The sequence below is a fragment of the Aethalodelphis obliquidens genome, unplaced genomic scaffold (assembly GCF_003676395.1).
Source record: "Aethalodelphis obliquidens isolate GAN/ISIS:26980383/991018 unplaced genomic scaffold, ASM367639v1 scaffold24, whole genome shotgun sequence".
Classification (NCBI taxonomy): Eukaryota; Metazoa; Chordata; class Mammalia; order Artiodactyla; family Delphinidae; genus Aethalodelphis; species Aethalodelphis obliquidens.
Window position 1 is genome coordinate 1,331,190 of NW_020837968.1, and position 19,191 is coordinate 1,350,380.

General features: G+C 36.2%; 1 protein-coding gene across 4 annotated transcripts in view; it reads right to left on the reverse strand.

Moving 5' to 3' along the window:
• Positions 1-3,997: 3,997 nt before the first annotated feature.
• The window catches only part of LOC113628492 (complement factor H-like), a 94,711-nt gene continuing 79,517 nt past the window's right edge, over positions 3,998-19,191 (reverse strand). For all 4 annotated transcript variants that reach the window (XM_027122157.1, XM_027122156.1, XM_027122155.1 and 1 more), the window contains 6 exons: positions 11,192-11,401; positions 10,294-10,467; positions 9,416-9,592; positions 8,188-8,361; positions 4,875-5,057; positions 3,998-4,415 (listed from right to left, as the gene is read on the reverse strand). In XM_027122157.1, the coding sequence (XP_026977958.1) occupies positions 4,207-4,415; positions 4,875-5,057; positions 8,188-8,361; positions 9,416-9,592; positions 10,294-10,467; positions 11,192-11,401 (1,127 nt within the window). In that variant the 3' untranslated portion in view covers positions 3,998-4,206. The remainder of the gene's footprint in view (positions 4,416-4,874; positions 5,058-8,187; positions 8,362-9,415; positions 9,593-10,293; positions 10,468-11,191; positions 11,402-19,191) is intronic.

A 19,191-nucleotide genomic window follows, 5' to 3' on the forward strand; every position in this document is an offset into this window, starting at 1 on the left:
CACTCCAAATGGGAGAAAAAATTCGCAAATGAAGCAACTGACAAAGGATTAATCTCCAAAATTTACAAGCAGCACATGCAGCTCAATATCAATAAACAACCCAATCCAAAAATGAGCAGAAGACATAGACATTTCTCCAAAGAAGATATACAGATTGCCAACAAACAAATGATAGGATGCTCAACAACATTAATCATTAGAGAAATGCAAATCAAAACTACAATGAGGTATCACCTCACACCAGTCAGAATGGCCATCATCAAAAAATCTACAAACAATAAATGCTGGAGAGGGTGTGGAGAAAAGGGAACTCTCTTGCACTGTTCGTGGGAATGTGAATTGGTACAGCCACGATGGAGAACAGTATGGAGGTTCCTTAAAAAACTACAAATAGAACTACCATAGATTCCATATATATGTGTTTCACACATATGTTTCACATTGTTTCACATAGTGTTTCACATTGCAGACTCACAAAATATAACTAGATTCTCCTCTCTCACTTATTTAACTTGCCAGATACACAGTTTATTCTCTAGTACCTCAACTAATAATATTTTCTTTTTATCGTTTTCATCTTCTAGAACTACATATCTATAGATACATATATTATTAAATATGTGTTTTCCAAAAGTGCTAGACATCTCAGTACAATTGGGAAAAGACTAAAGAAATTTTTAGTGACTTTTATTTGTAACTGTAAAGTCTCTAGTTAATATTTACCTTAGAAAATTATGACATTTCACTGAAATTAAAAAAAAATACTTTGTGTGCTTATTGTTCTTGTTCTTTCTGAAATATTGGTGCAATTGTAAAACAATTCCACTTTTATACCTCCCATCCCTGCACACTAGATACATGGGAAACAAGTTATACTGCACAGCTCTTCTTCTACTTCTTTAGAAATACATCCTTCAAATAAGATTATTCAAAAGCCATCTCAGCTTGGAAATGAATACTCCTCCCTCAATGTAAACAGATGAATTAGATGACTGTGACCCAAAGTTAAATCTTCTATTCCCTAGCTTACCTGCAATAACCAGGATGACACTGAAAGAAAAACCCAGTATGATTGTTTTCTTATCTTTATACCCAACTAGGTTTACCCAAACCCACCACACTGCATATGTATATATGTGTATATATAGACACATATAAACACACACACACATTGGAACAAGTTAGCCATAAAAAAGTATAAAATTTTGCCATTTGCAACAACATGGATGGACTTGGGGGGGTACTATTCTGAGTGAAATTGGTCGTACAGAGAAAGACAAAGTATGATACCACTTATGTGTGGAATCTAAAAAATATAGCAAACTAGTGAATAGTAACATAGCAGAAAGAGATTCACAGGTATAGAGAACAAACAAGTGGTTACCAGTGGGGAGAGGGAAAGGGGGAGGGACAAGATAGGGGTAGGGGATCAAGAGGTACAAAGTATTATGTATAAAATATATTATGTATAAAATATATAAGTTAAGTATGTGTAAAATATATAAGCTAAGCTATTATGTATAAAATATATAAGCTACAAAATATATAAGCTACAAGGACATATCGTACAACACAGGGAGTATAGCCAATATTTTATGATAACTATAAATAGAGTACAGTTAAAAATTGTGAATCACTATGTTGTACACCTGAAACTACTGTAAATCAATTATACCTCAATCAAAAAATATTTAAAAATCCAACTATGGGAAAAAATTTCATTTCTGTTTCAAAGGTCTGACAACCAAGAGACCCTGGAAGAAAAGACATTTCAGCAGTATTGAAAACTCCCATCTAGCACGAGTAACACAATTCTTGGGTTCTTAAAACAACTCTTCAATAAAAAGAATCAGACGTTTTGGAAATATAGATGATTACTGGTGTTAGGCATGGGAGGTATATAGTGAGACTGGATTATCGGTGTTGGGCTAAAAAGAAGAGAAATGCTCAAAGACCAACGGGGCTAGATCAGGAGCAATCAGAACCAGTTTCAAGAGGCACTCACTAGCCAAAATTTGGATCATTTTATCTTCAAAGAATGAGTATAATTGATTGTGATAAATTGAATAAATAAAAATGTAGGAATCCATGCTGATACAAACAACAATTTTTTTTAAAGGCAAAAAGTCTTAAAGCCACCATGGAAGGTTACAATTACATCAAGTCCTTCCTCCAAAAATTGGAAATTAATGGGCAAAAATAAAGATTTCCCAAAACTTTTTAGGTAAAAGTTGAATGTGAACAGAGTCTGTAAATTAACACTCATCTGTATACAGAATGACAATGAATGAATGCAGAAAAATGAGAAGATTTATCATTAAAATCACGATTTTCTTATCAACAGTGAAATAACCGATTGTAGCCATGTGTCATAAATAGATTCTACAACCATTAGGTGAAGATTTTGGAGAAATAGTATATACACAAATGTTAACATTAACAGCAAAGATAACTTTCCAATTGTAACAATTTAATTTAAGGATGAGAAAAGCAGCTGTCACCAGTGATTCAGATTTAGATCAATTAGCTCCAATGGTGACAGCCATGCTTCTTATTCTAAGAAGGCCACTTGATTTGACGCAACATGGAGTAACAAGATATCACCTTAAAATATTTTAGCTCAATTATTTATATCCCTATTTTCATGTGAAAATTTTCATGATTTTTAGAAATTTATAATGTTTCTAGTCAACTGATTTAAACTAACTATGCTGTTTGAAATGTATGAACCTAAAGATCACACTTCAGACTCTTGTGGTTGAAAGTTTCCAAAACTCTCTATACCAGCAAAATCATGAAAATGTTATTAGATCTGCAGATCTTTACCAAAGAGGTCTCTACAGTTCTCAACACTGTATGTACTATATGTTGTCTTACCTTGTATACATCTTTATTTTAAAATAACATGCTATGGTTCAAAGGTGATATACAATGAAAATTTTACAATAGTGGTAAGTAAAACGGACTTAAACACCACGTTTTACCCCTATTGTCTCTAAATTCAACTACAGTTATTCTAAATATTCTATTGTAGAATATTCTAAATATTCTAATATTCTATTGTACTTGTTGCCAATATTTGTTCTATAAAAATGTATTCAGTGTTCAAGGCATAGTGTGTTTATATGTGTATGTGTGTTTATACTTGATGTTGGATTTTTTAAATCACTTATATGTCATGTGATTGGTTGCATAACTATCATAACGATAGTTATGCAACCAATTTGATTCTAATTCATCTTTTTTTAATATATTATTATTTTATTGATTTTAGTGTAGTATCTTTAAATATATTTAGTTATTTATTATTTTTGGCTGTGTTTGGTCTTCGTTGCTGCGTGCGGGATTTCTCTAGTTGCGGCAAACGGGGGATGCTCTTCGTCGTGGTGCACGGGCTTCTCATGGCGGTGGCTTTTCTTGTTGCGGAGCGCGGGCTCTAGGCTTACGGGCTTCAGTAGTTGTGGCACGTGGGCTCAGTAGTTGTGGCTGGTGGGCCCTAGAGCGCAGGCTCACTAGTTGTGGCGCACGGGCTTAGTTGCTCCGCGGCATGTGGGATCTTCCTGGACCAGGTCATGAATCCATGTCCCCTGCATTGGCAGGCAGATTCTTAACCACTGTGCCACCAGGGAAGTCCTCTAATTCCTCTTTATGTGAATTATAATGTGTGCTAGATAGGCGTCTTGTAAAAGATCATGTATTTCATTATTGTTTGGTATATTTATCTATTGACGGATGAGCAAAAGTAAGAAATAACTACTTACATGTAATTACTAATATAGGTATTACATAGTTTGCATTTTACATGTTTGTAAAGTGATGTTATTTTGAAAATGGAGACAAGTATTTCTTCCCATTTCTTCTGAAACAGAATCTTAGGAAACCTCAGAAGTTATGGAGAAATCTTTAGAAAGTTAGGAAACTGATGGATGAAAGGAGGTACTGAAGTGATTGCATCTAATTTCTTGCCGTAGGTGTTTTATCAACAGGACACGTAGCATTTTGGTTTGCCAAGTTTTAATGAGATGCTTTTAAGAAGTGATTAGTTGGTCTCCAAGATTATAATTACATCATCCCTATAATGTTTAACATGAAGCTGATTTATGAATAGAGATGAGTTAAACAATACTTGATAAAAAGAAACTGAGAACTGGAATAATAATGAAAAATTCTGAATACATGTACATATTTCAGTTTTACAACTGCACTTTAACGACAGTTTCGTTGACAAGTAGGATATGCCAGTTTTCCCTCCCGACAGGTTGTTCGAAGTGCAGAGCTAGGTGCCTTTGTACAATATCCACTTTTACACTTAAATTCAACAGTGTCATCTGTTTTAGAATAAAGTTTTTTATCGCTTCTCCATTTTAATTCTATGTTATGTTTTTCCATCATTTCTTCTGAAATTACACATGCATCTGAAGTTAAAAAAATAAACATAAACTGTTAAGTAGTATACAAATATTTTCCACAGAATTTCAGGCTTTCAAGTAGAATCTCTTGCTCTGGTCCAAAAATTCCTTCTCAAAACCTTTTACAAACCAATTCATTGAAAATCCAGTATGTAGTTTCCATCATTTTAAACAGTTAATGTTGTAAGAATGAGGTACTATTTTTAGTGTAATAATTAAATGTTATAATCAAAGATTCATAATGTCAGTTATCATATGAAGAGCTTTCATTAAGGAATCTTTTGTTGCTATTGTTTCTTGAACAGGAACTTTTCAAAATTTATTTCCACACATATTATTAGTTGGTAGTCAAGCATGCAACAGAATGGTTGGTAGTTAATCCATGAAAATTCTATTATAAACAGCTAAACATCATACTCAGTACACCGATTTTCCCAGGATCCACAAGAAGATTGAAATATTTACCTAAGCACTTTGGTGGTTCTGACCACTCTCCATTCTGACATTCTATGTATGTCTTTCCCTGAAGTTCATAGTAGGACTGGCATTGGTACTCAACTCTCGATCCTGGAGGATATACTGGTGCCGGGAATGAGGTAATGTCTCCATTGTCTATTGGTGGGGGAGGCCCACATTTTCCTTGAGAGTCTAAAAAATATGTTTGATTTATTGAAAGAGTAAAAACAGAAAAGGAAACCCCACAGTTTAAAATAAAAAGATAAAAATGTAGCCTAGTATGTAATAATCAGGTTTTTGATTTCTGATGACAGAAATGATTTATTGAAGAAATTTGAAACACTTAAACGAAAAGGCACATTTTTAAGTCCCTACTTTTACCCCACAAGAAAGTACACATAATACATTAACAAATATGTCTGCTTTGCAGTGTTTTGGTATTAAAACATGTTTTCTTAGTGAATATATGCTGGACAGATGGATAACTAAGATAAAAAAAATATCCTTGTATACAACATACAGCAGTGTCTATTGAATCTCTAGTCATATTTATTGATTTTCATTTTTATTACAAAATGAACATCAGCCCCAACAGCTGCTTTTGTAAAAGTCGAAGAATTACAGATCTCAATAGTGGGAGAGGGAATGCTTTCTTCCTTTTCTGGACAAGATGAGGTAGAAATATTTCTGCTTATTGCATCTGCTCTGTATTATTTCTGCTAACTAAAAATCCTGAACATATTATAATAAACCAACTCAGGAGACTGTGAAAGATGTAGAGAAGATATCTGGTTAGAGACGTTGGGATTCAAGGAATTACACTCCAGAGACTTGTTTGGGTTTTCCTTTTCCCTTCTTTGTATCCTGGATGGACCACTGAGACTGCAACCCAGAAATGATAGCAAGTTCAGAAAGAAAATTAAAAAAAAAACAGTCCCAAGAAGCACTTGGTCTCTTTAAGCAAAGTCCCAGGAAAGGATCAGCATAGTAAGACAGAAACAGTTTTTACAATCCTGACTTTCTCTAGAAATACACCATAGAACCTAAGACCAACCCATCCCCACCTTGATCAGCAGGGGCCAAGTGAGGAGTCCAGACTTCCACCCACATGGTGAGGGAAGAAGACACCTCTCCCCTTTCTCCAGGAGCCAGTGGAGGCCAGGTGGGAACCCTGGACTTGCACCCTGCATGGCAGTAAGGGAGGTCTGATAAATAAAAGATTTCAATAACGTCCTTAATCTCAATACATAATACCCAAAATGTCCAGAATACAGTTGATCATCACTCATCATACCAAGGATGAGGAAAACCTCAAAAGAGAAAAAACAATCAAAAGAAGACAACACTGAGATGACATACATATTGAAATTATTGGGCAATGGTTTTTAAAAATCCAGTCAAATTGATAGAAGTGGAAAATAGAGTAATATAACTTTTTAAAAAAACACACTGGATGGGCTCAATAATACATTGCAGATGGCAGAAGGATAAATAAACTTGACTATAGACTAACTTTGAAAATAGACTGAAAAGAAAATGGACAGAGCTTCAGGAACCCATGGGAAAATAGAAAAAGATTGGAGACCCAGAAAATGAAAAGGAAGGGGATGAGATGAAAAAAAAATGTAAAAATAATGGCTGAAAATTTCTGAAATAGGGCATAAGGCACAAATCTACATAATAAAAAGCTAAGTGAATTCCAAACAGGATAAATCCAAAGAAATCAATGTCAAGATACATCAAAATCAAAAAAAAAAAAAAAAAAATCAAAAAAAAAAAAAGATACATCAAAATCAAATTGCTGGAAATTAAAGAAAAAGAAAAAAATCTTAAAAGAGCTAGATAGATATTATGCAATACTTATATGGAAAAGGGATTCAAAAACTGGTAGGATTTTCATCCATGAACATAGAACCAGAAAGAAGTGACATCATTTTTTCAGTGCTGGAAGAAAAGAATTGTCAACCCCAAATTCTATATTGAGTGAAATATATTTTAGGATTAAAGGGAGAAAGAAAAATCTTTCCAGACAAAGGAAAACTGAGAGAACTTGTCTCTAGAAGATCTATACCTAAAGAATTGCTAAAGCAATTCTTCAAATATAAAGGAAACTAGAAAAGGGATTGAGACTTTAGGAAGGAAGAAAAAACAATGGAATTGATTTTTAAAAATAAGGGTAAATATAATAAGAATATTTTTTCCCTAATGATTTTGTTAAATTAGGTGTAAAATTATGTCATTTGAAATGTTGCTCAATGTATATAGAGAGAATACTAAAGACACTTATGTTGAAATGTGGGGAGATAAAAAGAATCTAAATGGAAGTAAGGTTTCCACATTTCACCTGAAGTGGTAAAATGTCAATACAAGTAGGGAGTGATAAGCCGCTTATGTGGATCTTAATACTTGGAGCAACCGCTAATAAAAACATGACAAGACATATACTCCAAAGCAATGCAGATGTATAAAAATTAAGTTATTTATAATGTTCAAAAACCCACAGGGAAGACAAGAAAAGGAAATGGGTATGAGAAACCGAGGAAACACACAGAAAACAAATAATAAAATTGCTGACATTGTCCCTATTATGTTAATAGATATTTTCAATGTAAATAGCCTTAATATATCAGTGGAAAGACTGAAAATGGCAGGGTGGACACATAAACAAGATTCATCTTTATGCTGTCTACAAGAAAATCACTCTAAACATGAAAACATGTTCAAGTGGAAGACTGCAAAAAATACATACCAGGAAAAAGTTAACTTGAAAAACTAGAAGTGGCTAATATATTTCTTGGTTTGGATTCCCTTACTTCCTGAACTCTAAACACTGAAGTGTCCCAGGACCAAGTTCTCAGACTTACTTTTTTTATGTGTATACTAATTCCCTGAATGAGTTCAGCTAGTAACATACCTTTAAATATCACCCATATGCTGAAGATGCCCAAATTTAAGTCACATTCTGTGATCAGGCCCTGGCTGCCTATATTCCATGTCTCAAAGTGGAATTTCTTGGGCTGTCAAATGTACTTATGGTATCGTTAACACATTTATTCACCAGGAAGTAACTGAATGTCTTAATATTTAAGATAAGAAGTGTTCCAAGATTCCAACTGTTCAAATCTGGTCAACTCTTTCAAACAATAAGTATGTCAGATCACTTATTCAGTCCACAAAAGAACTGGATTTTAAGCACCTTCATTTTATTTGCATCAAAAAAGAATTCCATAAGAACTACTTCATTATACATTTATATCAACATATCTTGTCCCTAATATATTCTCTAAAATTGCGGGGGGGGTGGCGGTGTAAGATACTCTACCTTTGCACTGAGGTGCTTTTGTCCAAGTTCCATTTAAACATATCACATCTACCTCCCCAAAAGGGTAGTAAGGCCAGACGCATTCATAATATACTCTCTCACCATTTTGATATCTAGACTTCTCATTTTGTATAATAGCATTTTCCACTTGGGGTGGATTCACACAGGAAGCATCTAGATAGAAAGAAAAATAGTATCTCTAATATAATGATCATTATGAACAGCAAGCTACCAAGTGGGATGTCACATATATTCCATATGGTCATTTAAAATCAAGAGTTAATCTGTCATGAAAGACTGCTAATTTTAATAAACTCACATGTAAGTTTGAGGATAAGGAGATAAAGCAATATTTTTTAGTACAAATTAAGCTTCTGTATCTTAAATCTCTCCCCCATCCTTCACTAGAAGGTTGATACACATTTTTTAGGCCAGTGAAAATGAAAGCTTTTCTGGACATCTCTTTCTGAGTTTAGTAAATTAAGTGTTATAAATTATATAAATTCAAAATGAATTTATGAACCATAAGAAAATCATAATAAAAGATCATTTGACATCAGGATTCGGTTTATAGTCATCCTGTTTATGAACTGTAACTTTAGGCCCTTAGAAAAATAAACACATTAGGTAATTCTTTAAAGACTTGATCAAGAGTTAGCATACTTTTAAGAATACCGTAATTGAAAGAAGATGATTAATTAAAAGATCCAAACAAAGATCTGGAAAACTAACAGAAAAATAAATGTATGTATTTATTAAAATGCTCTTTAATAATATACTTTTGCAAATGCTTCAGTATACAACAATGAGTAATGTGTAATTCATCAATGAGATTCAGGTGGATATAAAGTACAATACACTGTAGCTATGGTTCCTAAACTGAAATGTGCATAGAATCCCTTGGGAATCTTTAAAACAGTTTCAGGGTTCCATCTCCAGAGTTTTTGATACAACAGGTGTGAGTGAGCCTGTGAATCTGTGCTTGCATGTCTAATAATCTTCCAGAATATGCTAAGACTGCTGTGTCAGGGGCTGTGCTTTGAGAATTATTGGGCTACAAGACTGAGCACTGAGTACACAATTCCATCCCTTTTTATGTTCAGGCATAAACCTTCTTTGACTTGACCTGAAAATAATCTGTGTCCATTTTATGATGGTAGAGGCACTTTTCTGTATTATGTTACTTAAGATACTTTAATAAATAAAGTTTTAAAATTTACCAAAGTACCTCTGCATGCTGGCCTTCCTATCCATTTGCTCTTAATACACTGTATGGTATTGGCTCCTTCCAATCGATAAGATGGTAGACATTTAAAAACCACCTGTTCTCCTGACCTATACGATTTCTTCTTCCGGTCTATGAGTATAGCATCATCAAAGCTGGGTACGTTAAAACAATCTGTGTCTGAAAAAAAGAAAAAAGTATTTCTTTAGTACATCTTTAAAAATAATAGTGGCCAATAATTATATTCTAGAAAAATAGATATACACATATCAAACCAATGAATACTGTACAATATTTCTCTTACAACTTAAAATGTTAGATATCTTGACTTAGTTACATTGATTGTGTCTATATTCATCAAAACTATAACATGGGAATGGTGATACTCAAAGAGACAGGGATGCCTTTGATGTTTGAGACCACACTTCTCACATTTAAATTATTTTTCCCCATCACAGGTCACCTACATTATGGATGTGTTTCTTTTTTTTGCTTCTGTCAAAGTCTGTTCCCTTGAATTATGTCAAATATCTTAGAAAATTGTATATCATAAAGAAATAACTGATAAATTAACAGTAAACTGAGTGCTGATAAGACTGATGAGCAGGGGTCAGCTGTGTTATAGGAACAGAGACCAGAAGTCTGAGAATGTGTATCAGAGGATGTCCAAAGTGTACACAAGATGATGTGATAGTGAGATAATTTAGTTCATGAATCAAACTTTTATTATTACTAGGGTTATTAATTCTCTACCAGAATCCAGAACTTTCCAAAGACACCTTGTTTAATTCTAGAATTACAGCTTAGTTTCATACTTGTGCCATTTATGTCCTGAATTAAAGATATTTATCAGCCTCAGAATAAAATAAAATATATTATACTTATGCATTCCGGTGGAAGGGACCATTTTCCTCCTAAACATCTTATAGATGCAGGTCCATCGATCCCAAAACCTTCATCACAGTCGTATGTAACTTCTTCTCCATCTTGGTAACTGCCTTTCTCATTAGGTACAACACCATTCTGAATCAAAGGTGGAAGTCCACAAGGAAGTCCTAGGAATAAATGAAAGAACGATTTCATGTTTCACTAACTCTGAAATTTAATTTGATGTACTGCTTGCCATATTTGATAGTTTTACTTGAAAATAATAAATGATTTTACAGGAACTTCCATCACATTGCAGAGAAATACACAAATGCACCCAAAAATCACTATTCTGGTGTGTTTCCAGCTGTCCACTTGAACAAGAACTTGAAACTAAAAATACCAATATATTTATGAATGAGACTGTCAGTGCATCTCTAAGCAATTATGATTAATAAAAGAGAACACACTGAGACTTCATCACCTTAAGAAAAGTACTATATATTGTAAGACATTAAAAGAGACATTGTAGGAAGAACGTAAGTTTTTTTTGAAAAAACTTGGTGGCAACGCATACATTGCAACTTATATGAATAAATAGGAATATAAATAGGTTTAAGTATATGAATAGGTAGGTTTACTTTTTTTACACATACAGCGTTAATACAAAAGAAAGTGCCAGATTTAAAAGTGATTCTATACTGAACTGATGAAATTAACAGAAAATGAATATACAAAAATCGATTAAATGTATAAAAATATAAATTATATATTAATACATAAATGACCTATAAATATATAAATAATTGATATATTTAGGAATCTAAAGGATTCTGTTCCATGACTTTGATGATAATTGATTAGTAAAGAATGGTACTGAAAATAGAATTTTGGTTTGCATGCTGTCCTCACCTACACAATGAGGTGGAGAACTCCACTTTCCCATGTGGCATGTTATCACATTTTCTTCAGATATACTGAAACCATCTTCACAGGTATAACTTAACTTGGTGCCATGTGCATAAAGCTTGGGTTCAAATGTTTCTCTCCTTTCTTTTGCAGAGCTAGATGAATTAATCGTTCCATGGTCTATTTGAGGTGGTTGAGAACATGGAAGTTTTTCTACATGAAGAACAGAGATCAAAGGGTAAAGTATAAGTGTAATGTTTAAATTAAAAATACATTAAAATAAGAATAATTTGTGGCTTCCCTGGTGGCGCAGTGGTTGAGAGTCCGCCTGCCGATGCAGGAGACGCGGGTTTGTGCCCCGGTCTGGGAAGATCCCACATGCCGTGGACTGGCTGGGCCCGTGAGCCATGGCTGCTGAGCCTGCACATCCAGAGCCTGTGCTCCGCAACGGGAGAGGCCACAGCAGTGAGAGGCCCGCGTACAGCAAAAAAATAAATAAATAAATAAAAAATAATCTGAACAAGTTAAAGAATTTTAAAGCTGAAAAATATTTGAAACTTGCAAGGTATTTGTCTCCATAAACACTATGCTGCTATCCACTTGTTCAGTATACCCCTTCATCCTTTTTTTAAATTTATCTTTATTGAAATATATTTGATGTATAACAGTATGTTAGGGAGAGGAGTCAATATGGTGGACTAGGAGGACGTGGAATTCATGTCTCCGCACAATTAGGGCACCTACCAGGCACCATTGGGGGACCACGGACACCTAACGGGACAGGAGGAACCCCCAGCAACCAGGTAGGACGTGGGTCATGGGGGGAATGAGGGGGGAGGAGAAGTGGAGGTGGGATGGGACTGGCGCCCCTGAGGGGTGGCTGGGGGAGGGGAAGGGATCCCTTGCCCAAAGGGGGAAATTGGGGAACCATTGGGAGGGCAGAGGATCAAAAGAGAGCGTGGCCAGGTTTCTCCTGCCCTCTTGGGCCTCCAGGAGGCTACTGAGATCCCGGGACTGATCCTCTGGCAACCTAGGCCCCCTCCAGCTGCGGAGGTCCTGAGCGAGTGGGAGGGTGGGAAGGGAGAGCAAAAGTAAAGCCTGGACCTCTGGGACTGGCACCCTTGAAGGGCGGCTGGGGGAGAGGAGGAGCTCCTACACCCAGCAAGACCCACCAACAGTCAGGGGTCCAGCAGGAATGGGGGAGACCCTGGGGGAGACGTGGGGGAACACAGAGGAATGGAAGGGAATGCAGCCAGAACTTTCCCTGTCCACTTAGGCACTGAGGAGCCTGTTGGGCTCCTGGGCCTAATCCACTGCCCTTGGAGCCTCCCTCCTGCGGCTCAGAGCCCAAGCCCCACCCCTACACCCCATCAAGGGCCCTACCTCTATAATTGGAGACCCCCTCTGAGACCCACTCTAACCACGCTGGGCCTAAATCCCACCCACACACCCTCAACCAGGGCCTTACCTCCAAACTCTGGAACTCCACACTCCATAGGCAGTCCTTTAGACTTGCTGTCTCTCTGCTTCCACTTGAATGATGCCCCACCTAGGCCCCACCCCCAAGGCCTTTTCTGGCTGCGTGGGTCCTGGGCCTAGGCTCTGCCTCATGCTCAAACGTCAGCCTCCCTGCCTAGGTCCCACTCCACCTTAAACTCTGCCTCTGCCTAAGTTCCATCTCTGCCTAAACACCTACTCCCCATAGCCAAGGTTTTTTCTTTTTTTCTTCCTTTCTTTTTTTATCTTTTTTTCTTTTTTCTTCTTTTAGATTGGGGTTCTGTTTTACCTTGTTGTTGATCCATTTATATTTTTATTTTTTCTAATAAATCTTTTACTTTTCTAATTTTATTTTATTCCTTATACTTTGTCATTGTTCTGCTCCTTCTGGCTTGTTCCCCCACCCCCTTTTTTTCTGTTGTGGTTTTGTTCTACTTTATTGCAGTTGTTTCAATTATATTTTTATTTTTCCTAATATAGTTTTTATCTTTCTAATTTTATTTTGTCTTTTAGTCTTTGTTATTGTACAGCTCCTTTCTTTTATCTTTTATTTTTTTAATTTTTTTAATTTTTTTTGCCTTACCATGTGGCTTGCAGGATCTTGGTTCCCAGGCCAGAGGTCGGGCCCAAGCTCCTGTGGTGGGAGCTCCAAGTCCAAAACTCTGGATAACAGAGAACCTCAGACCCCAGGGAATATTAATAGGAATGAAGCCTCCCAGAGGTCCTCATCTTGGCACCAAGACCTGGCTCTATCCAACTACCTGCAAACTCCAGTGCTGGATGCCTCAGGTCAAATAGCCAGTTAGACAGGAATACAGCCCCACCCATCAAAAAAAAAAAAAAGAAACGACAAAAAGTTATGTTACAGATGAAGGAGAAGGTAAAAACCTACAAGACCAAATAAATGAAGACGAAAGAGGCAACCTACCTGAAAAAGAGTTCAGAGTAATGATAGTAAAGATGATCCAAAATCTCGGACACAGAATGGAGAAAATATAAGAAACATTTAACAAGGATCTAGAGGAACTAAAGAGCAAACAAACAATGATGAACAACACAATAACTGAAATTAAAAATATTCTAGAAGGAAGCAATAGCAGAACAACTGAAGCAGAAGAACAGATAAGGGACCTGGAAAGATAAAATGGTGGAAATAACTACAGCAGAGCAGAATAAAGACAAAAGAATGAAAAGAATTGTGGATAGTCTCAGAGATCTCTGGGGCAGCATTAAACACACCAATATTTGAATTATAGGGATCCCAGAAGAGGAAGAGAAAAAGAAAGGGTCCGAGAAAATATTTGAAGAGACTATAGTCAAAAAATTCCCTAACATGGAAAAGGGAATAGTCAATCAAGTCCAGGAAGCACAGAGAATCCCATACAGTATAAACCCAAAGAGAAACACACTGAGACACATATTAATCAAACTGTCAAAAATTAAATACAAAGAAAAAAACATTAAAAGCAGCAAGGGAAAAACAACAAATAACGTACAAGGGAATCCCCATAAGGTTAACAGCTGATCTTTCAGCAGAAACTCTTCAAGCCAGAAGGGAGTGGCAGGACATATTTAAAATGATGAAAGGGAAAAATCTACAACCAAGATTACCTGTCAGGGATCTCATTCAGATTCAATGGAGAAATAAAAAGCTTTACAGACAAGCAAACGCTAAGAGAATTCAGCACCACCAGCTTTACAACCAGCTTTACAACAAATGCTAAAGGAACTTCTTTAAGCAGGAAACACAAGAGAAGAAAAAGACCCACAGAAACAAACCCAAATCAATTAAGAAAATGGTAATAGGAACATATATATCAATAGTCATCTTGAATATAAATGGATTAAATGCTCCAACCAAAAAACACAGAATGGATACAAAAACAAGACCTGCATATATGCTGTCCACAAGAAACCCACTTCAGACCTACAGACACATACAGAGTGAAAGTGAGGGGATGGAAAAAGATATTCCATGCAAATAGAAATCAAAAGAAAGCTGGAGTAGCAATATTCATAACAGATAAAATAGACTTTAAAATAAAGACTGTTGCAAGAGACATTAAAGGACACTGCCTAATGATCAAGGGATCAATCCAAGAAGAAAACGTAACAATTATAAATATTTATGCACCCAACATAGGAGCACCTCAATACATAAGGCAAACACTAACAGCCATAAAAGGAGAAATTGACAGTAACACAATAATAGTGGGGGACTTAACACCCCACTTACACCAATGGACAGATCATCCAGACAGAAAATAAATAAGGAAACACAAGCTTTAAATGACACAATAGATCAGGCAGAATTAATACTTTTAGTACATTCCACCTGAAAGCAGAAGAATACACTTTCTTCTCAAGTGCATATGGAACATTCTCCAGAATAGTTCACATCTTGGGTCACAAATCAAGCCTTGGAAAATTTAAGAAAATTGAAATTATATCAAGCATCTTTTACGACCACAATGCCATGAGATTAGAAATCAATTACAGGAAAAAAAACAGTCAAAAACACAAATACATGGAGGCTAAACAATGCACTGCTAAATAATCAAGAGATCACTGAAGAAATCAAAGAGGAAATCAAAAATTACCTAGAAACAAATGACAATGAAAACACGAGGATCCAAAACCTATGGGACTCAGCAAAAGCAGTTTTAAGAGGGAAGATCATAACAATTCAAGCTCACCTCAAGAAACAAGAAAAATCTCAAATGAAAAATCTAACCTTACACCTAAAGCAACTAGAAAAAGAACAAAGAAAACCCAAAGATAGTAGAAGGAAAGAAATCATAAAGATCAGAGCAGAAATAAATGAAATAGAAACAAAGAAAATAATGGCAAAGATGAATAAAACTAAAAGCTGGTTCTTTGAGAAGATAAACAAAATTGATAAACCGTTAGCCAGACTTATCACGAAAAAAAGGGAGAGGACTCAAATCAATAAAATTAGAAATGAAAAAGGGGAAGTTACAACAGACACTGCAGAAATACAAAGTATCCTAAGAGACTACTACAAGCAACACTATGCCAATAAAATGGACAACCTGGAAGAAGTGGACAAATTTCTTGGAAAAGTAAAACCCTCCAAGACTGAACCAGAAAGAATTAGAAAATATAAACACACCAATCACAGGTAATGAAATTGAAACTGACACTGATAATTTCCAACAAACAAAAGCCCAGGACCAGATGGTTTCACAGGCAAATCCATCAAACATTTGGAGAAGAGTTAACACCTATCCTTCTCAAACTCTTCCAAAAAATTGTAGAGGGAGGAACAATCCCAAACTCGTTCTACAAGGCCAGCAGCACCCTGATACCAAAACCAGACAAAGATATCACACACACAAAAACTATAGACCAATATCACTGATGAACATGGATGCAAAAATCCTCAACAAAATACTAGCAAACAGAATCCAACAACACATTAAAAGGATCATACACCATGATCAACTGGGATTTATCCCAGGGATGCAAAGATTCTTCAATATATGCAAAACAATCAATGTGATACACCATATTAACAAGCTAAAGAATAAAAACCATATGATCATCTCAATAGATGCAGACAGAGTTTTGACAAAATACAACACCAATTTATGATAAAAACTGTACAGAGAGTGGACATAGAGGGAACCTACCTCAACATAGTGAAGGCCATGTAAGAAAACCTATAGCAAACATCACTCTCAACGGTGAAAAAATGAAAGCATTTCCTCTAAGATCAGGAACAAGACAAGGATGTCCACTCTTGCCACTATTATTCAACATAGTATTGGAAGTCCTAGCCACAGCAATCAGAGAAGAAAAAGAAATAAAAGGAATACAAATTGGAAAAGAAGAACTAAAACTGTCACTGTTTGCAGATGACAGGATACTGTACATAGAAAATACTAAAGATGCCACCAGAAAACAACTAGAACTAATCAATGAATTTGGTAAGGTTTCAGGATACGAAATTAATGCACAGAAATCTCTGACCTTCCTATACGCTATCAACGAAAGATCAGAACGTGAAATTAAGGAAACAATCCTATTTACCATTGCAACAAAAAGAATAATATATCTAGGAATAAACCTACCTAAGGAGTCAAAAGACCTGTACTCAGAAAACTATAAAACACTGATGAAATAAATCAAAGATAACATAAACAGATGGAGAGATATACCATGCTCCTGGATTGGAGGAATCAATATTGTGAAAACGACTATATTACTCAAAGCAATCTGCAGGTTCAGTGCAATCCCTATCAAATTACCAATGGCATTTTTCACAGAACTAAAGAAAGAAATTTTACAATTTGTACAGAAACACAAAAGACCCTGAGTGGCCAAAGCAGTCTTAGGAAAGAGAAACGGAGCTGGAGGAATCAGGCTCCCTGACTTCAGACTATACTACAAAGCTACAGTAATCAAGATGGTATGGTAGTGGCACAAAAACATAAATATAGATCAATGGAACAGGAGAGAAAGTCCAGAGATAAACCCACGCACATATGGTCACCTTATCTTTGACAAAGGAGACAAGAATAAACAATGGAGAAAAGATGGCCTCTTCAATAAGTGGTGCTGGGGAAAATGGACAGCTGCATGTAAAATAATTAAATTAGAACACATCCTAACACCATACACAAAAATAAACTCAAAATGTTTTAAGGACCTAAATGTAAAGCCAGACACTATAAAACTCTTAGAGGAAAACATAGGCAGAGCACTCTATGACATAAATCACAGCAAGGTCCTTTTTGAGCCACCTCCTAGAGTAAGGGAAATAAAAGCAAAAATAAACAAATGGGACCTAATGAAACTTAGAAACTTTTGCATGGCAAAGGAAACCATAAACAAGACAAGAAGACAATCCTCAGAATGGGAGAAGATATTTGCAAGTGAAGCAACTGACAAGGGATTGATCTCCAAAATATACAAGCAGCTCATGCAGCTCAGTATCACAAAAACAAACCACCCAGTCCAAAAATGGGCAGAAGACCTAAATAGACATTTCTCTATAGAAGACATGCAGATGGCCAACAAATACATGAAAAGATACTCAATATTACTAATTGTTGGAGAGATGCAAATCAAAACCATGGTGAGATGTCACCTCACACCAGTCAGAATGACCATCATCAAAAACTCTAGAAACATAAGGGGCTTCCCTGGTGGCACAGTGGCTAGGAATCTGCCTGCCAATGCAGGGGACACAGGTTCAATCTCTGGTCCCGGAGGATCCCACATGCCGCGGAGCAACTAAGTCTGTGTGCCATAACTACTGAGCCTGTGCTCTAGAGCCCATGAGCCACACTACTGAAGTCCGCATGCCTAGAGCCCATGTTCCACAACAAGAGAAGCCACTGCAATGAGAAGCCTGCACACTGCAATGAAGAGTAGCCCCCACTCGCCGCAACTAGTGAAAGCCTGCACACAGCAACGAAGACCCAATGCAGCCAAAAATAAATAAATAAATTTAAAACAAAACAAAAAAACAATAAATGCTGGAGAGTGTGTGGAGAAAAGGGAACACTTCTGCACTGTTGGTGGGAATGTAAATTGATACAGCCACTATGGAAAAGAGTATGGAGGTTCCTTAGAAAACTAAAAATAGAACTACCATATGACCCACTACTGGGCACATATCCCGAGAAAACCATAATTCAAAGAGATACGTTTACCACAATGTTCACTGCAGCACTATTTGCAAAAGCCAGGACACGGAACCAACCTAAATATCCATCAACAGATGAATGGAGAAAGATGTGACACAAATTGAGTTATTTGTAGTGAGGTGGATGGCCCTAGAATCTGTCATACAGAGTGAAGTAAGTCAGAAAGAGAAAAACAAATACCGTATGTTAATGTATATATATGGAATTTAAAGAAGCGGTACTGATGAACCTAGTGGCAGGGCAGGAACAAGGATGCACAAGTAGAGAATGGACTTGAGAGCATGGGGGTGGGGGGAGGTTGAGATGAAGTGAGAGAGTGGCATGGACATATATACACTACCAAATGTAAAATAGATTGCTAGTGGGAAGCAGCTGCATAGCACAGGGAGATCAGCTTGGTGTTTTGTGACAACCTAGAGGGGTGGGATAGGGAAGATGGGAGGAAGGCTTGGGAGGTAGGGGATATGGGATGCGTGTATACATGTGGCTGGTTCACTTTGTTGTATGGCAGAAACTAGCACAACATTGTAAAGCATTTATACTCCAATAAAGGTGTGAAAAAAATAAATAAAAAAAATATTGTGTTAGTTTCAGGTCTACTACATAATGATTCGACTTTTACATATATTATGAAATGACCAGCAGGATGTCTAATAGCAATCTGTCCCTATACAAAGTTATTATAATATCATTGACCATATTCCTTATGCTGAATACACATCCCCCTGGCTTCTTTAGAGTCTACGTATATGTGAGATCATGTGGCATTTGTCTTTTTCTATCTAACTTATTTTACTTAACCATAATACACCCTAGATCCATCCATGTTTT